We start from the raw sequence: 17,046 nt of genomic DNA, 5'->3' as shown, positions 1-17,046 counted from the left end.
CACTATTAGCTGTTTGACTTGATTACACAATCAATATAATTGTTTGATTAATTAATTTTTTTAACAGCTTATTGATTTAAAATGTTAAAATTCAAAATGTTATTTAAGATTTTTTTTTTTAAAAAAAAAAAGTCATTTTGCATGTAATGCGCTATTAGCTAACAATTAATAAGACTAGTCAAACTTATTAACCTATTAACCTAGTTAAATTATCATATACCTTCTAAATTATTGATAGTTAATTAATTAGTTACAGTCCAACTAAAATAACGACTAAGTGGGAGACGTTATATTGTGAATCATGTTATAATAAGATGGACCACTTATAAATATTTACCACTTGTAACACTAAAATGGAACTTTGTGGACGTTTAATGATACTAAATGAGGATAAGAGACTCAAACTGCACAAAGGAAAATATTTAGTTCTCCTATTTTTTCACTTCCTAGCATTGGTCATTGATATTACTAAGGGCCTCCTAGATTAAAAAAAATTGAATAATCAAAACATTTTACATCAAGTGATAAAAAAATAAATACGGTGAAAAATGGAAGTGAGCCTATCATAATTCTTGCACAAATGAAGTGTAGCGATAGTAAAACCCCAATAATTTATATCCCAAACCAACCCAGATTATGTTATACTCCGTAATAAATATAAAAAATTCAACTTGAGAAAAATGACGCAAATCAATCAATGTTCTCATAATAACTCCTATCTGAATTGAGCTAATAACAGCCCAGTTTGATTTAAAAAAAAAAAAAAAAAAAAAAAAAAAAGAATAAAATGAAAAAATTGGATTCTCAATTACAGGATTTTCATTGTTCCCAATTACAGGATTTTCAAACATCAGCTCTAGTATGTTACTATTTCCAGTATATGTTTGTATAAGGTTTTGGGAAGATTGAGGTTAGAAACAGATGGCAAACCTCATGAATAAACAAACTTGGTCTTCCTCATCAAGTTGCTATAACAGTATCAAAGTTCTCCTGGATCGACCAGCCTTTTGGGTAAACGAGTTTGCGAGCTTCCAAATGGAGGTGCCAATTTAACACCCTCGAACACCCGGGAGGTATTCCTTCCATTTGGCTTTCGTCTTCGACAAGCTGTTCTATAAAGGTGGTCTCCTGCCAGTGGTCACGACAAATTACTACCTTGTATCCCGGGCTAACAAATGTCAAGCGAAAGGCAAACTAAGAAGTGAGCTTAGGTACATACCTGAAAGCCCTCTTTCACGGTGTCCAATTGCCGGATTGGAGCAGCAGTGGGTCTGCGCCACAGTTTTGGATCCCACAAAATAGTGCTGTTGAAGGCAAAGCCAGACATATCGACATGAAACCTTCTTAGTCGTTTACTCTTCTCATTTGTGTGCCATCCGATTACTTGACTTCCGTTGCACACAGGACCTTCCAATATTGCTTTGTTTTTGCTTTGCTCCAACATAGCAACAGGCCAAGTGCCAAAACGGCTACAAGGTAAAAAAAAAAAAAGGCTAGATAAGAATAGTAAAACCACGAAAAAAAAGGCACATTCGAAGAGCACAGTCACAAGATTTTTTCTCACTAAAGAATTCGTATACTCCTAAAGTCCTAATTTTCAAATCATAGAAAACGTTTAACTTCATTATGTGATACTAGAAGAAATCCTTCAGCAACATATTATGCAATTGTGAGCATCATAAAAATGTGAAACTGCATATCAAACACTGCTGTTTAGACATCGAAGAGAAGAAATTTAGTTTGTTGAAGTTACTGTATCTACTGTCAGTTTCAATCAAGCAAGCTTATATACATTAATTAACTAATCCCAGTGGTGCATCTTATTTTTGGATTTCATATCAGCAGAAAACACAATGATATCATATCAAATTATTGCAGGTTTGGCACATTAACTATATTCAAGGAAGACGTTTAACAAAAACAAGTAAACTCGACCCAACATTACCTGATTTTTCTCATACTCTCAAACAGTTCGAATGAATATATATTGTCATCATCTGCAAAGTAAACAATCCCATCAAGCCTATGACGTTCGATGTGCTCCAGTGCAGAGTTCCTCTGATGCACACCGCGGTCCTTTATATCCGTCATATTCTTGGAACACACCAGATGCCTATACACAATTCCCATCTTCCTCAAAATATCTGCAGTCTCCATTGAAGCTGCATTCATCTCAACCACAATCCACAACAATGGCGGCTCCACGAGCTTCAAAACCTGCCCCAATCTATTCAAATAATAGGCTTGTAACGCCCTGTTATAGGTTGGAGTTACAACAATCAACTGTTTCTGAGGATTTAAATCTAGTTGTTCATTCATTTCCTTCTTCTCCTCGATTTGTAATTGAACTCTATCGACGAGAGCACTCGGTCTAGGTATGACAGCATCCTTCAGCTCCAGTCTATCATTCATCAATGGAGGCTTCATTTTCCCGGGGAAGTTGCTGCTGTTCAAATCCTCGAAATCACCAAACACTGTCAAACCTAGTACAAACCCTAGAAAGAATAAGATCAAACACCTAGACAAAACCTTTCTCCGCGAATATCTCATTCCGCCGAGCAACCTCCAAACACCGAATCCAAAGGAAGGTAATGGAGACGAGAATTTTCCGTTGGACATGAGCTTCTGAGACTGAGATTGAACGGGAACGGAAACCGGATGTCCTCCGTTCTGATAATGCCGCTCGTGATATGGAGACAGAGTTCTCCGGATCGACGCCATTGTTATTGTAACAAAAAGATGCAGCAATATATAGAGAGAGAAAATCAACCGAGTCACATAATTTCCACAAACTAATCAACAAAAATAGGAGCGAAATTCACAGGAACTGAGTCAATACCGAGTCAACACGACAGCAAACATAATGAATTCAAGCAACAGAGCAGAGGAGACCGATACAAAGCACCGATTCATAGCTTCAAAAGTTCATTGCATCGAAACTTGGAACTCGCTCCAATCAACTCCCTCTCCCTCTTTCTCCGAATGCATACGTATCTAGCACTGTATCTATCTACGTAGAATGATCACTGAAAGCCAAATTTAGCAAATCTGGCAATAAATCTACCGGAAATTCAACTGTGAAAATGTAACCTGTTTTAGTAAATTCGTAATTTCTCAACTTTTTCGAGTCCCGAGAGTGAGATACGTAGCGCGCAGTCGCGCACAGACTGCGCAAGATAGAACTGAAAGTGTGTTCGATCTAGAATACGCCGGAAAGTTTGAGGGGACTCAAGTCTCAAGGGGTGTATACCGCCGCTTTTTTGATCTAGATTCGTAAATGGGAATGCTCGAAGATGCTCAATAAATTTTATTTTTTTTAAAAATACATACCACATAGAATATTAGAATCGATTATAAATTAATGGAAAAATGTTAAATAGTTCATTGAACTATTAATGTTTGTGCAATTGAGTCATTGTATAAAAAATTTGTAATTAAATTATTTAACTTTATAAATTTATGCAGATAATATTTTTAACAGGTTAATAGTTCGATGGCGATATTTTTTTTTAAATATTTCTTATTCAAATTAAACCTATATTTGAGTTTAACATAACTAAAAATATCCAATCTAACATGTTGAGTTTATGCCAAATTAGTTCATTTTTTTTTTATACATAACGTAACTAAAAATATATAAATAATAGCCTATCGGGTTCACTCAAAATCTAAATATTGGTTTGTATTTCAAGTTTTAATTTGAATAATAATAGGAATAGTGTCTAACTCTAAATACAGATAGATACTTTTTTTCTTAGTACTATTGACTTTATTACAAAGTAGTATATATTTTATACTTTTTCTATTTGTTGTAGTCCAAAGAGCTGGAGTTTGATCATGTGACCTTTCCTCAAAGAGAGCTACAGAGGTGTCATCTGAGCACAAGGTGCTTGGCACTTATAGATACATTATGTTGCGATAAGTAAAAAAACTTGATATTATAAAATTATAGAATGCAGCTAAAATTAAAATTGTCTACAAGAGTCAATAAAGTTAGGTTCCTAACTGGAACTAAAAAATGTTGATGTAATTATGAGTTGAAATGAATGATTCATATCATTTTGATTTTAGTATTTTTATTATTTTTTCCTACTTTACCCTTCATTATATCATTTACTTTTTCCTAAATATCATTGCATTCCGTCAGTGTAAACTTTAGTAACGAAATGTTCCATTAACTATATTATTATTCTTAAGAATTAATCTTACTTTTGGTCCCACAACTTTTGATATTCTATCATTTTTGGTGCTCAACTTTAAATTTTTTTAATTTTGGTGCCTAACTTTGTTATTTTTATCAGTTTTGGTCCTTTCGGTCAAATTGACAGTGAAATGTTGCTGGATTTTATATTGTTAGGGGTAAAATTGTTATCCCAAGGAAACATCTTCAATATCTAAACAAAATCACCATAAAATCATACCTATAGGTGTTTGATGATGAGAATAATGGGGAAGATGGGCAGAAACCAGACAGATCTATGGGATTTATAGTTTCGACCATTGGCAAACTCTTCTTTTCCTCTTAATATGATTTTTCTTTTGTTTAAATATTGAAGATCTTTCCATGGGATGCCGATTTTGCCCCTAAAATATAAAATCCGGAAATATTTTATCGTTAATTTGGCTGGAAGGACCGAAACTGATAAAAATAACAAAGTTAGGCACCAAAATTGAAAAAATTTAAAGTTGTGCACCAAAAGTGATAAGAACTCAAAAGTCGTGGGACCAAAAGTGAAATTAATTCTTATTCTTAACTTACTCATTGATTTTCATAAGAAAGGCCTTAGATTCGAACCCCATCCAAATCAGAATTGACATAATTGTTGAACTTATACTATGAAATGTTAGAGTGCATGTATTAAAAAATACAATATAAAATTTAACATGAACTTTGATTAATTAATCAAGAATTCATTTATCGCGGGAGTGATAACAAGAGAAAGCATGGATCACGCCAGACATTAAAATTAATAGGGTTCTGTGTTGAAAAAATTATGCTTGGTTAGTATCTAGTGAGGGTGCTTCATATTTTTGCCACATGTCATATTTATGGATTCTTGATATAACAGTTTTGGGTACTATCCTCTAAACTGCTATTACACTAGTTAATCTAACATTTATGTCACATGTCATATTTATGTATTCTTGAAATATTTATTTTTATAGAAAATTTTGAAATATTTATTTTAATGATAAATTTGATAATCTTTCATTGATATACGTCAGGATACTGGATGATACTTTGATAAATTCTGAAACATTAATTTAAAAATATAATACACATTGAGCATCACTGCTGAAAATTATAGAATTTCCGACCACCTAAAAGTGATTTTAAATCAAGTCGAGAGCCTTGTTCCGATCACTTTTGGTATCCGGAAAAACTTTTGTTGCTATTTTCGACAATTTTTTGCTTTCGACTTGATTTAAGATCACTTTTAGGTGGTCGAAAATTCTATAATTTTTAGCCGTGCATTAGACTATTTGCACAATGCGCGTGTGGTAACTACTAACTAGTATTAAGAAATAAGAATGCAATATGGTTAAATTAAAGGGTAAAAATAAATAAAAGTAACACGATAAAATTTTTATGTTTCTTTATCAAGAAAATAGATAATTGAAACAAGAGTTTTCATTTCAAGGAAACTGCCTAGGAGTTAACATTATATTTATCACTTTTATTTAATAGAGTATATATATATATATATATATATATATATATATATATATATATACTAATAAAAGCCCAAGAGAGTTAGACCTATAATGGGTAGAAAAAATGACGGTCGCAGATTTTAATCAAATGAATGGCTCAGATTGATTAAAAGATTGATCAGATTTAAATTTTACACTAAAATTTTCTAAAATACCCACACACCGTTACTAATTCCGTTAAAATTTTAAGAATTGCCGTTAGTTCACCGTTAACTTACTCATTGATTTCAATAAAAAAAAAAGGTCTTAAGTTCGAACCTCATCCCAATCAAAGTTGGCATAATTAGTACTCTATTTTACTCTTATTAAATTATATAAATAATAATTTAGTAGTTACAACAAAAAATAATACATATGCATTTCTTTAATTTAGAATTATGTGTTCACAATGTCTTTATTCAAAAAAAAAAATATTCATTATCAATAAATTAAATAAGATAAATAATTTTATTAGTTATATTGTCTTTATTTTTCTTCAATATAAAAATTCTTTATATTCAAATTTATTAATTGATTATATTCGTTACATTGTCCTTACAATGTCTTTATTCAGTGAAAAACAAATTATTAATTATCAATAAATTAATTAAAAGAAATATTTTCATTAGTTATATTGTCTTTATTTTTCTCAAATGTAAAAATTTTTACATTCAAATTTATCAATTGATTATATTCACTACATTATCTATTATCTTTTTTTTTTTGTGCACTATTTTTCTAATTAAATATCAAAGTTATAACATAAAATAATGCTATATATTTATTTACCAAGTATTTTATTAATACCATGAAAAAATTAAAAAAAAATATAATTAATAAAGCCAACCATATTAACTACTTGAGAGATTTTGTGACAAAGAGAGTATTCAAATCACACAACAAATTGAAGTGAGAACTACCTCGCAATTTCCTTGTTTGACAATCAGCAGTTAGCGGTTAACGTTAGCGGATTATTTAATTATTAACATTGGGTAGAAAAAATGACCGCCAAATTATTAAATCAAATGAATGGTTCATATTGTTCAGGTTTTAATTCTTTATATTCAAATTTATTAATTGATTATATTCGCTACATTGTCCTTACAATGTCTTTATTCAGTGAAAAACAAATTATTAATTATCAATAAATTAATTAAAAGAAATATTTTCATTAGTTATATTGTCTTTATTTTTCTCAAATGTAAAAATTTTTACATTCAAATTCATCAATTGATTATATTCACTACATTATCTATTATCTTTTTTTGTGCACTATTTTTCTAATTAAATATCAAAGTTATAACATAAAATAATGCTATATATTTATTTACCAAGTATTTTATTAATACCATGAAAAAATTTAAAAAATATAATTAATAAAGCCAACCATATTAACTACTTGAGAGATTTTGTGACAAAGAGAGTATTCAAATCACATAACAAATTGAAGTGAGAACTACCTCGCAATGTCCTTGTTTGACAATCAGCAGTTAGCGGTTAACGTTAGCGGATTATTTAATTATTAACAATGGGTAGAAAAAATGACCGCCAAATTATTAAATCAAATGAATGGTTCATATTGTTCAGGTTTTAATTTTTTTCTTTTAAGATTTTCTAATTTATCCTTAATTATATGATTATCCATTTAACTTTTCCGTCAATTCACCGTTAGTCTAATTCTAATATTAATGTCTAATATAACTACACCATTAATCTAATTCTAATATTAAAGTCTTAATAGAACTTAACCACAAATCCTAATGTCGGAATCTCCTCAAACAATATTAGTATATATTTCATATTTTATGCCCTAATTTTTATTTGTTCTCCTTTATGTCCCGTATTTGGTTTCAACCATACCTATACAATTATTTTATTGACAATTATAATCAATATTGACTATATTATCTTGAATTTGTAAACTTAGAATTACCTATTTAACCCGCACGGGCTTAGCTCAATGGTTTAGTGGGTAGTATTTGGGAGAAGAGACCAAGGTTTGAACATCGGCGCCGGCAATGCGGGAATTATGTCCAAAGTAGGCAGATTCCTTGTGCGTACCAGCATTTGGCCCTGTCTGCTAAACCATTGAGTCACCGTGATTTACAACTTCCCACAATGCTCTGTCGGGTTGGAGTGTGGGGGGGCCCTTGGGGTTCGGGACTCAACCTTTGGGAGAAGAATTACCTATTTAAATACGCAAATTCAACCTTCAATTATCTATGCATGAACAATTTCAATATAATCTTGCCTTAATATACTTTAAATTACTTATTTTAAAAAAAGCATTGGGCATTATCCCAATCGCGCAATGCGCGTAAAAAACTAGTATATTGAATAAACTTGAAATATGCCAGGAAGGTAGGGGGATGGTTGGGAAGTAGACATCAGCTTCGACAAGTTTTGCAACATTTATAACTAAAACTTAGTCTTAGTGTTCACTTACAATCAAATATATTTGGTATTGAACTGGCTTTATTAGGCTAAACATTACTAATTGGTTGCGAGTTTGTATCTCTATCTCTATATATATTAAAGTAAAATAATTGTCTCAAAAATTTTTCCTGGTTCTCAAAAAAAAAAAAAAATTCTCAAAATGTGAACACATTTATTGTATTCATATTAATTTATAAATAGATTCATGTAATTCCCAAAAATTTTCCCTCCAAATGTAAAAACATTTATTGTATTCATATTAACTTATAAATAGATAAATAGATTCATGTAATTCCCAAAATTTTTATTCATATTATTTTATAAATAGATTCATGTAATTTAACATGTTGAGTAAAAGAAAATTATAATATTAGTTACTATTATTGTTATATATATATATATATATATATATATATATATATATATATATACTTCGTATATATTAGTAATTATTATAGTAATAATAATTCACATACAAAAACTATTACAGCATGTCAACTATGACAACCTAATCTAATTGTTTGACTCATTCAGTTGTGTCGTGCAAAAATGTACAACATATGAGTGAGTTGCATAAGGCTGTAAGTAGAACATATTTTAGTTGTGACACAGTGTGCAAAGCCGATGCAGACGTTGGAATACTGGGTGATGTACACACACTGGAATTTTCGACATTAGAGCTTCAGGTGTACCAAACCATTCATTAACTTTAATTGGCTCACCAGTCATGTTGTTAAGAAATGTTGATCATTCAGTTGGATTGTGTAATGGTACGCGATTGGTAATCACCAAGTTAGCAGCCCGTGTAATTGAAGCTGAGTTAATGGATGGTGCTAACAAAGGAACAAAAGTGTTGATCCACAGAATGTCAATGTCACCATCTGATACCAGGTTGCCATTCAAGACAATTCTCATTGATGTTATCATAAGCAATGACTATTAACAAAAGTCAAGGTCAAACATTGTCACATGTAGGATTGTTACTTAAAAAACCAGTTTTTGTGCATGGTCAGTTGTACATGACTACTTCTCGAGTTAACAACCCAGATGATCTTAAAATATTGATTGCCAAGAACTCAAATTCCTCTATACATCAACAATCAACGTGGTATACCACGAAATTTTCAATAATTTGTAATTTTGTCACTCTTATTTTTCTATATTGTATGTTAAAGTAATTTATTTATTATTTCTATTTTCCATTTTATATTTATGTTCCAACTTTTTAAGTATTACATCATCTCTTTTATATATATATATATATATATATATATATATATATATATATATATATATATGTATGTATGTATGTATGTAGTTACTTCTCTATGTAAAAGGTGATGGATTCAAACTTCAGTAGAGGCATTCACTTTTTTTTGAATGCTATTGACTCTATTACATTGTAATATCTATTCAAACATACTAAGTCATATTACATTATTGTAATATCTGTTCAAACATACTAGTCAACAACGCTTCTATTGAGACTCGATCTCATGACCTCCCACATGAGAGAGGTAAGTCAACAACGCCTCTATTGAGGCTCGATCTCATGACCTCCCACATGAGAGAGGTCACTACATGCCATCTAAACACAAGATGCTTGCCATATATATTAAAAATATCCTGTGTGACCGATTCGACCAACAAAGTATTAGCAGAAATTGAACATATAAATAAATTTTATTACAAGCTCCACCTATTTGTTCATCCCTTTTAGGGCTGAATTTGAAATGATTCAGATCTTGAATAAAAGCGATGCATCTGTCCAAACTCCAAATTGATTGATAAATCCCATCTAATTTGTTGACATGACTTTTAAGTTTCATTTTTTTAATAATTCAGTTTTTCAACTTCGTCAAATTATATTCTGGATCTATGAATTCGTTTCAAGATCCATGAAAGAAGTAAATTCTAAGTTGTTCAAATGATTCTATGTTCCCAGTCACATATACACTTCTCAGATCAAGAAATCTTCATCATCATTGATTAGTCAAAACCCCTCAATAATTGCTTAGGTTTCATGTGTAGCTCAATCCCTCACCCTATCACGGGAAGCAAGACTAAAAGTTATTATTATTATTATTATTATTATTATTATTATTATTATTGGTCAAATAGACCTTTCAACTATAAGTCAAAGTGCAATTAGCCATATAAACTAACAAAAGCTTCATTTAGGCCCTTAATCTCTCTACTTGTATGCAATTAAGTCTATAAATTTTTTAAGACAGAAATGTCAAATAGACTCATCTACTACTGCGAAGTGCTCAATTCCCACCACGAACTAAATTAAGTGTCAAATAGACCTATCTATCATCTAAATTTGTTCGATTGACTTTTTTTTTTATACGTTGCCTATTCAATTATTAAAAAATATATAAAAAATATAATAATAATAATAATAATAATAATAATAATAATAATAATAATAATAATAATAATAATGAGAACTGATTGTATTATATTTTCTGAACTTGATTACAATGAGATCAGATGATGTGAATATATAGAATAGAGAGTCACAGTGTGACAGTAGCTTGCCCCTTAAGGAAGAAAATCTAGGTCCAGGCAGAGCTTTGGTGAAGATATCAGCAACTTGATCCTTTGTGGAGATGAAGTTGACTTGGATATCGCCCGAAGCTACTCGATCACGAACAAAATGATAATCAATCTCCACATGCTTGGTGCGCGCATGAAAGATTGGATTGGCACTCATATATGTAGCTCCTAGATTATCACACCATAATTTTGGAATGGAAATACCCGGAATCTGTATCTCACGCAATAACGACATAATCCATAGAACCCCAGCACAAACATCTGCAAGAGCTTTGTATTCAGCCTCAGTGGATGACCTGGCAACAGTTCTCTGTTTCTTGCAAACCCATGATATAAGATTACTCCCCAAGAAAACAGCAAAACCACTCGTGGATTTTCGATTGTCAGGACAACCAGCCCAATCAGAATCAGAGAAAGCATGAATGTCTCTAGATGAGCACCGTCGTATGCGTAAACCATGATCAACTGTTCCCTTAACATACCTGAGTACCCGTTTGAGCTGCTCCCAGTGTGATATGGTGGGGGCATGCATATGCTGGCATAACTGATTAACTGCAAAGGATAGGTCAGGTCGTGTGACAGTGAGATATTGCAGTGCTCCAGCTAGACTCCTGTACTGTGTGGGATCATCATATAGATCTGAATTGAAGGGGACAGTTTTCGAGACAGAGATAGGTGTAGAAAGGGGTTTGCATTCAGACATTCCAGCCCGTTTTAAAATATCATTCATATACCGTTGTTGAGATAAAATAATCCCATTGTCACTCTTAACTGTTTCAATACCCAGAAAAAAATTTGGTTCACCAAGATCTCTGATTTTGAATGTAGCAGACAGTTTGGACAAGAGCTGAGACATAATACCTTGATCACTTCCCATTACAAGAATGTCATCCACGTACACCAATAGATAAACCAAAGCAGAGTCTTTAGAGTAATAGAACAGAGAGACATCTGTCTTGGATGCTTGAAAACCAACCGATAGTAAGAACGTATGTAGTCGATTAAACCAAGCTCTGGGAGCTTGTTTTAACCCATACAGAGATCTTTTTAACAAACAAACATGATTCGGGAAGTTAGCATCAATATAACCAGGGGGTTGCTTCATATAAACTGTTTCAGCCAGATTACCATTCAGAAAAGCATTATGAACATCTAGCTGTTTGATAGACCACCCAGATGATAAAGCTAGAGATAGAAGGAGTCTTACAGTCGTAGGCTTTACCACTGGACTAAAAGTGTCGAAGAAGTCCTGACCTGGAACCTGATTAAAACCTTTCGCAACCAGCATGGCTTTATGCCTTTCAATAGCACCATCAGCCTTTCTCTTCGTACAACACCCATTTACAGCCAATAATATTCATACCTGCAGTGGGTGGAACTAGAGACCATGTGTGGTTATGCAGGAGAGCATTGAATTCTTGGTCCATGGCTTCACGCCACTCAGGATATTTGACAGCTTGAGAGTAACATGTGGGTTCCGTGGGATGCACTTGAGCTGCTAGAGCAAAAAGAGGAGCACCTGCGTTGCTGCGAGTGGCCATAGAGTGAGTACGGACATTGGGCCTGATGGACCGCCCACGTGGACGGCCTCGCCGGCGAGCAACAGGCTCCACAGGATCACCCGACGAGGCAGCCTGTCCAGGAACCACGGCTGGTTCGAATGAAGCAGGTAGCGGCGGTTCTGGCAGCTCATCATTGGGCACGTCAGGAATAGGTGTGCTGTGACTGAGAACAGATTCCGCCCAAGGTCCAGAAAACGGAGTAGATAGATCCTGCAAAGAAGTTTTAGTAGCAAAGGGGAAAACTTCTTCATCAAATCTGACATGCCTGCATGTGTAAATCTTATTAGTATGTAAGTCCATGCATCTGTACCCCCTAAAGGACTCAGGATAACCTAGGAAGACACATGGAGAAGACATGTATGACATCTTATGACGATTATATGGTCGAAGATGAGGGTAGCATAAACACCCAAAGACACGAAGAAAAAGATAGGAAGGAGGGGATTTATGTAACAGGAGATGAGGACTGGAGTTATTTAATACAGAAGATGGCATTCTGTTAATTAAATAGACAGCAGTCTCAAAGGCAAAATCCCAAAATTTCAAAGGAACAGAGGCATGAGCTAGAAGAGCCAGACCAGTTTCAACAATGTGACGATGTTTTCGTTCAACACGACCATTCTGTTCATGTGTATAGGCACAGGATTGTCTATGTTGAATTCCTAATTGAACAAACAAAGAATGAACTTTTTGTACTCAGCACCTAAATCAGACTGAATGGCCTTTATTTTGCAATTAAAGGACCGTTCAACAAGAGTACGAAATTTATCAAAGATGACATAAAGATCAGACTTTAATTTCATAGGAAAGAACCATGTATAACGGGAATAGTCATCCACAAAGATCACAAAATAACGGAAGCCAGAAGTAGATAAAGTGGGCGCAGGACCCCAAATGTCTGTGTAAATAAGATCTAGGACTTGAGAACTAGAGGAAGCAACACGGGGGAGGGGAAAACGGGCAGATTTGCCTAATTGACACGCATTGCATAACGAATTATGACAACGAATATTATCACGAGACCCACTAACCAAACAAGAACGAAGTATATGGCTAAGAACACGGTTATGAGGATGACCTAGACGATTGTGCCAAGTGGAAGCCGAGGCACGAGCGGAAATAAACGCTGACGGAGACGAACTAGGTAATGAAAGTGTGTATAGTCCCCCCGAACTATTGCCCCGAAGAAGTATTTCTTTGGTATTGATATCTTTTACAACAAAAAAGGAGGGGTGAAACTCAAAAAAGACTTTATTATCGGATGCAAACTTCTGAACAAATAATAAAGAATTAGACAAACGCGGAACGTGAAGTATATCAGACAATGTAAATGATCTAGAAGGGGTATTAAAAGAGGCATGGCCAACATGACTAATAGATAAACCCATACCGTCACCGACACGTAAAGTGTCATTACCAGTGTACTTCTCCGATGTAGAAAGGACAACGATGTTCGGAGTTGCATGATTTGTGGCTCCAGTGTCCGGAACCCAAGTATGAGAATTTGACGAGGTTTTAGCAACTAAACCATTCTGAAACACCAAATTAGCCTGAGAACCCGGAGCCCCTGAATATCGCCGAAAACAGTTGACTCCCGTGTGACCGAAACTTTTGCAAATTTGACACGGATCATTATAGCGCCAAAAACAATTGGCTCCCGTGTGACCAAAACGTTTACAAATTTGACACGGATCATCATAGCGCCAAAAATAATTAGCTCCCGTGTGACCAAAACGTTTACAAATTTGACACGGATCATCATAGCGCCAAAAACAATTGACTCCTGTGTGGCCGAAACCTTTACAGATTTGACACGGATCATCGAAGCCACGTTGCTGACCTCCACGGTAATTAAGGTTGCCATCGCAGCGCTGCATCTTCTTAATTTTATGAATCACAAAACCCTAGCTAACTGATACCAGATGAGAACTGATTGTATTATATTTTCTGAACTTGATTACAATGAGATCAGATGATGTGAATATATAGAATAGAGAGTCACAGTGTGACAATGATAAGAAGTAGAGAGTCACAGTGTGACAAGGATAAGAAGTTCTAAACAGACTCATATACATAGAGTCCTAATAATAATAATAATAAATAAATATATATATATATATATATATATATATATATATATATTTTATATATATTTTTAAATAATTGAATAGACAACCGGTTAGGAACCTGCAAAAAAAAAAAAAAAGATAATAAAACAAATTTAACTGGTAAATGAACCTATTTGACACTTCTGTCATTTTTAAATTTGTGCAATTAGCTCAATTTGTAGGTAAACACAAGGTAATAACAGGTAAAATTATTATTTTTTAAAAAAAAAATTACAAAAAAAAAAAAAAAGAAGAACTAAAATGTTCGACGGAGAAGTTATACCAGCTTCTCCGTCCAACTGGACAGAGAAGCTGGTCGGTCGCCGAGCCTTTTTTTTTCTTTTTTTTTTTTTAATTTATTAATTTATTTTAATTAAAAATATTTTTTTTTATTTTAATTAAATTTTAAAGTTAAAAAAAGTTTGCAAGTAACTTAAATGTAACAAATAACTTAATTGTATAAAAGTGAAAAGATGAAGGGTTTAATTGAAGCTTTTGTTAGTTTAAGGGGCTAATTGCACATTGACCTATAATTGAAGGGCATATTTGACCCTTATCCCTTATTATTATTATTATATACCCCATAAGTGTTAGTTTGATTGTCACGTACAATGTATATATATTTTGACTAAGAGATAATATCTAAAATAGCCCATCGACTATCAATTCACATAAAATGGTCACTGAATATGAAAAATTTATTCAATTTAGTCATCGGTGTAGTTAACGAAAGACTAAAATTAATAAAATTTGGCATAATCAAATGACAATTTTAAGTGAATTGATAGTTGATGACCAATTTAGAAATAGTTAAGGGATCATTTTAGGTATTAACTCTTGTACTAATTTATAAATAAGTTAATTAATGAGGGGGGTTCAAACTCCGACCTCTCTTAAAGAAACAAGAGTGCACAACTACTCACGCCAACCAAGCTAGTTATAATGGCAAATTATGCTGTGCATCCGTATGCACCATGCATGGTGCATACGGATGCAAAAACGACGTCGTTTTATTAAAAACGCGCGTCTCCCCTTAAAAAAAATTCAGGTTCAATTTCCAGCAACAACATATGAACTAAAATTCCAGAATCGATGAACTATAATTTCATAATGAGTTAATACCCAAAATCGTCCTCGACTATAGTGGTTTTTCTCAATTTCGTCCTAAACGACTTTGGTGACCTAATATCATCCCAGACTTTTGTGTTTCGCTCAATTTAGTTCTCCATTTGTTATTCCGTCAAATTGGTGTTAATAAAGGGACAATTCAGTAACGTCAATATTGATCTCTCTTTACTTTCAACTTGTGAAGTGCGAAATTCCTCTTTCTTGTACGAATTACGCCCAGAATTACTCCCGGACCTGCAAATCAAATTTTATATTCGCAGTTTTAGGAGTAATTCTGGGAGTACTTCGTAAAAAAAAAAGGATTTCGCAGTTCACATGTCTATGAGTAAAGAGATGCCAATATTAAAATTACTGAATTGTCTATTTATTTAACACTAAATGGACAGAATAACAAATGAGGGACTAAATTGAGCAAAAACACAAAAGTCTGGGACTAAATTGAGCGAAACACAAAAGTCTGGGATGATATTAGGTCACCAAAGTCGTTTAGGACGAAATTGAGAAAAACCACTATAGTTGAGGACGATTTTGGGTATTAACTCATTTCATAATCGATGAACTATAATTCCATAATCGATGAACTATAATTCCAGAATCTATGAACTAAAATTCCAGAATATAATCTATGAACTAAAAATTCCAGAATGAATGGACTAAAATTCCAGAATCTATGAACTAAAATTTCAGAATCGATGAACTACAATTCCAGAATCGATGAACTATAATTGCAGAATCAATGAACTAAAATTCCATAATCTGTGAACTAAAATTCCAGAATGAATGAACAACATAATGTTGTTGCTGGGAATCGAACCTGATTTTTTTTAAGGGGAGACGCGCGTTTTTAATAAAACGACGTCGTTTTTGCATCCGTATGCACCATGCATGGTGCATACGGATGCAGAACATAACTACTCAGTTATAATTAAGTTATTATTAAATCAATACAAAAAGATTTTCTAATACATATTACTTTCTACTTTATTTACAAGATTCAAATTTAAAATTGTATGCAAGAATTATCAATATATGGTCATTATTGTTCTTAAATTTTATGGTGAATTGCTATTTATTTCATGTACACCCTAACTTCGGGTTGTTTCCTACCCTTCCCACCAGGCCACCTCAATGTTTGGGGTGGGAGTCTTCATGCAAATTAAATTAAAGGTGGTCTTTTCAAATGATGGACCTTAATTACTACTACCTTAGGTCATCCAATTTATATCATAGACCAAGGTCCACATAAGTATATATATGGACCATAAATTGAAACAACGAGGTACAGAATTCATACTCAAGGTATAGAATTTCATAACTCAAAACACAAAAAAAATTACAACACAAGACACATAACTTAGTTTTATGGACCCAACTAGATTGAAAAAGACGAGGTACATAATTCATACTCATAAGGTACATAATTTCATAACACAAGACAAAAAATCATAACGCAAGACACATACACATGTTATGTATTTACTTATTTTTCAAATATGATATAGATACATAATTTATGTTCATAGACATAAAATTTTACAACACAAGACACAAAAATT

General features: G+C 32.9%; 1 protein-coding gene across 1 annotated transcript; it reads right to left on the bottom strand.

Moving 5' to 3' along the window:
• Positions 1 to 611: 611 nt before the first annotated feature.
• Positions 612 to 3,243, bottom strand: LOC109152638 (probable beta-1,4-xylosyltransferase IRX9H). The gene is made up of 3 exons (XM_019300280.1): positions 1,946 to 3,243; positions 1,220 to 1,469; positions 612 to 1,128 (listed from the first exon to the last, which is right to left on the bottom strand). Exons 1-3 carry the CDS (start codon positions 2,719 to 2,721, stop codon positions 961 to 963), a joined length of 1,194 nt encoding a protein of 397 aa, XP_019155825.1. The 5' UTR covers positions 2,722 to 3,243; the 3' UTR covers positions 612 to 960.
• Positions 3,244 to 17,046: the final 13,803 nt, after the last annotated feature.

The sequence above is a fragment of the Ipomoea nil genome, unplaced genomic scaffold, assembly GCF_001879475.1.
Source record: "Ipomoea nil cultivar Tokyo-kokei standard unplaced genomic scaffold, Asagao_1.1 scaffold2480, whole genome shotgun sequence".
Classification (NCBI taxonomy): domain Eukaryota; kingdom Viridiplantae; phylum Streptophyta; class Magnoliopsida; order Solanales; family Convolvulaceae; genus Ipomoea; species Ipomoea nil.
Note: the sequence above shows the minus strand (reverse complement) of the source record. Positions and strands in the feature narration are given on the sequence as shown.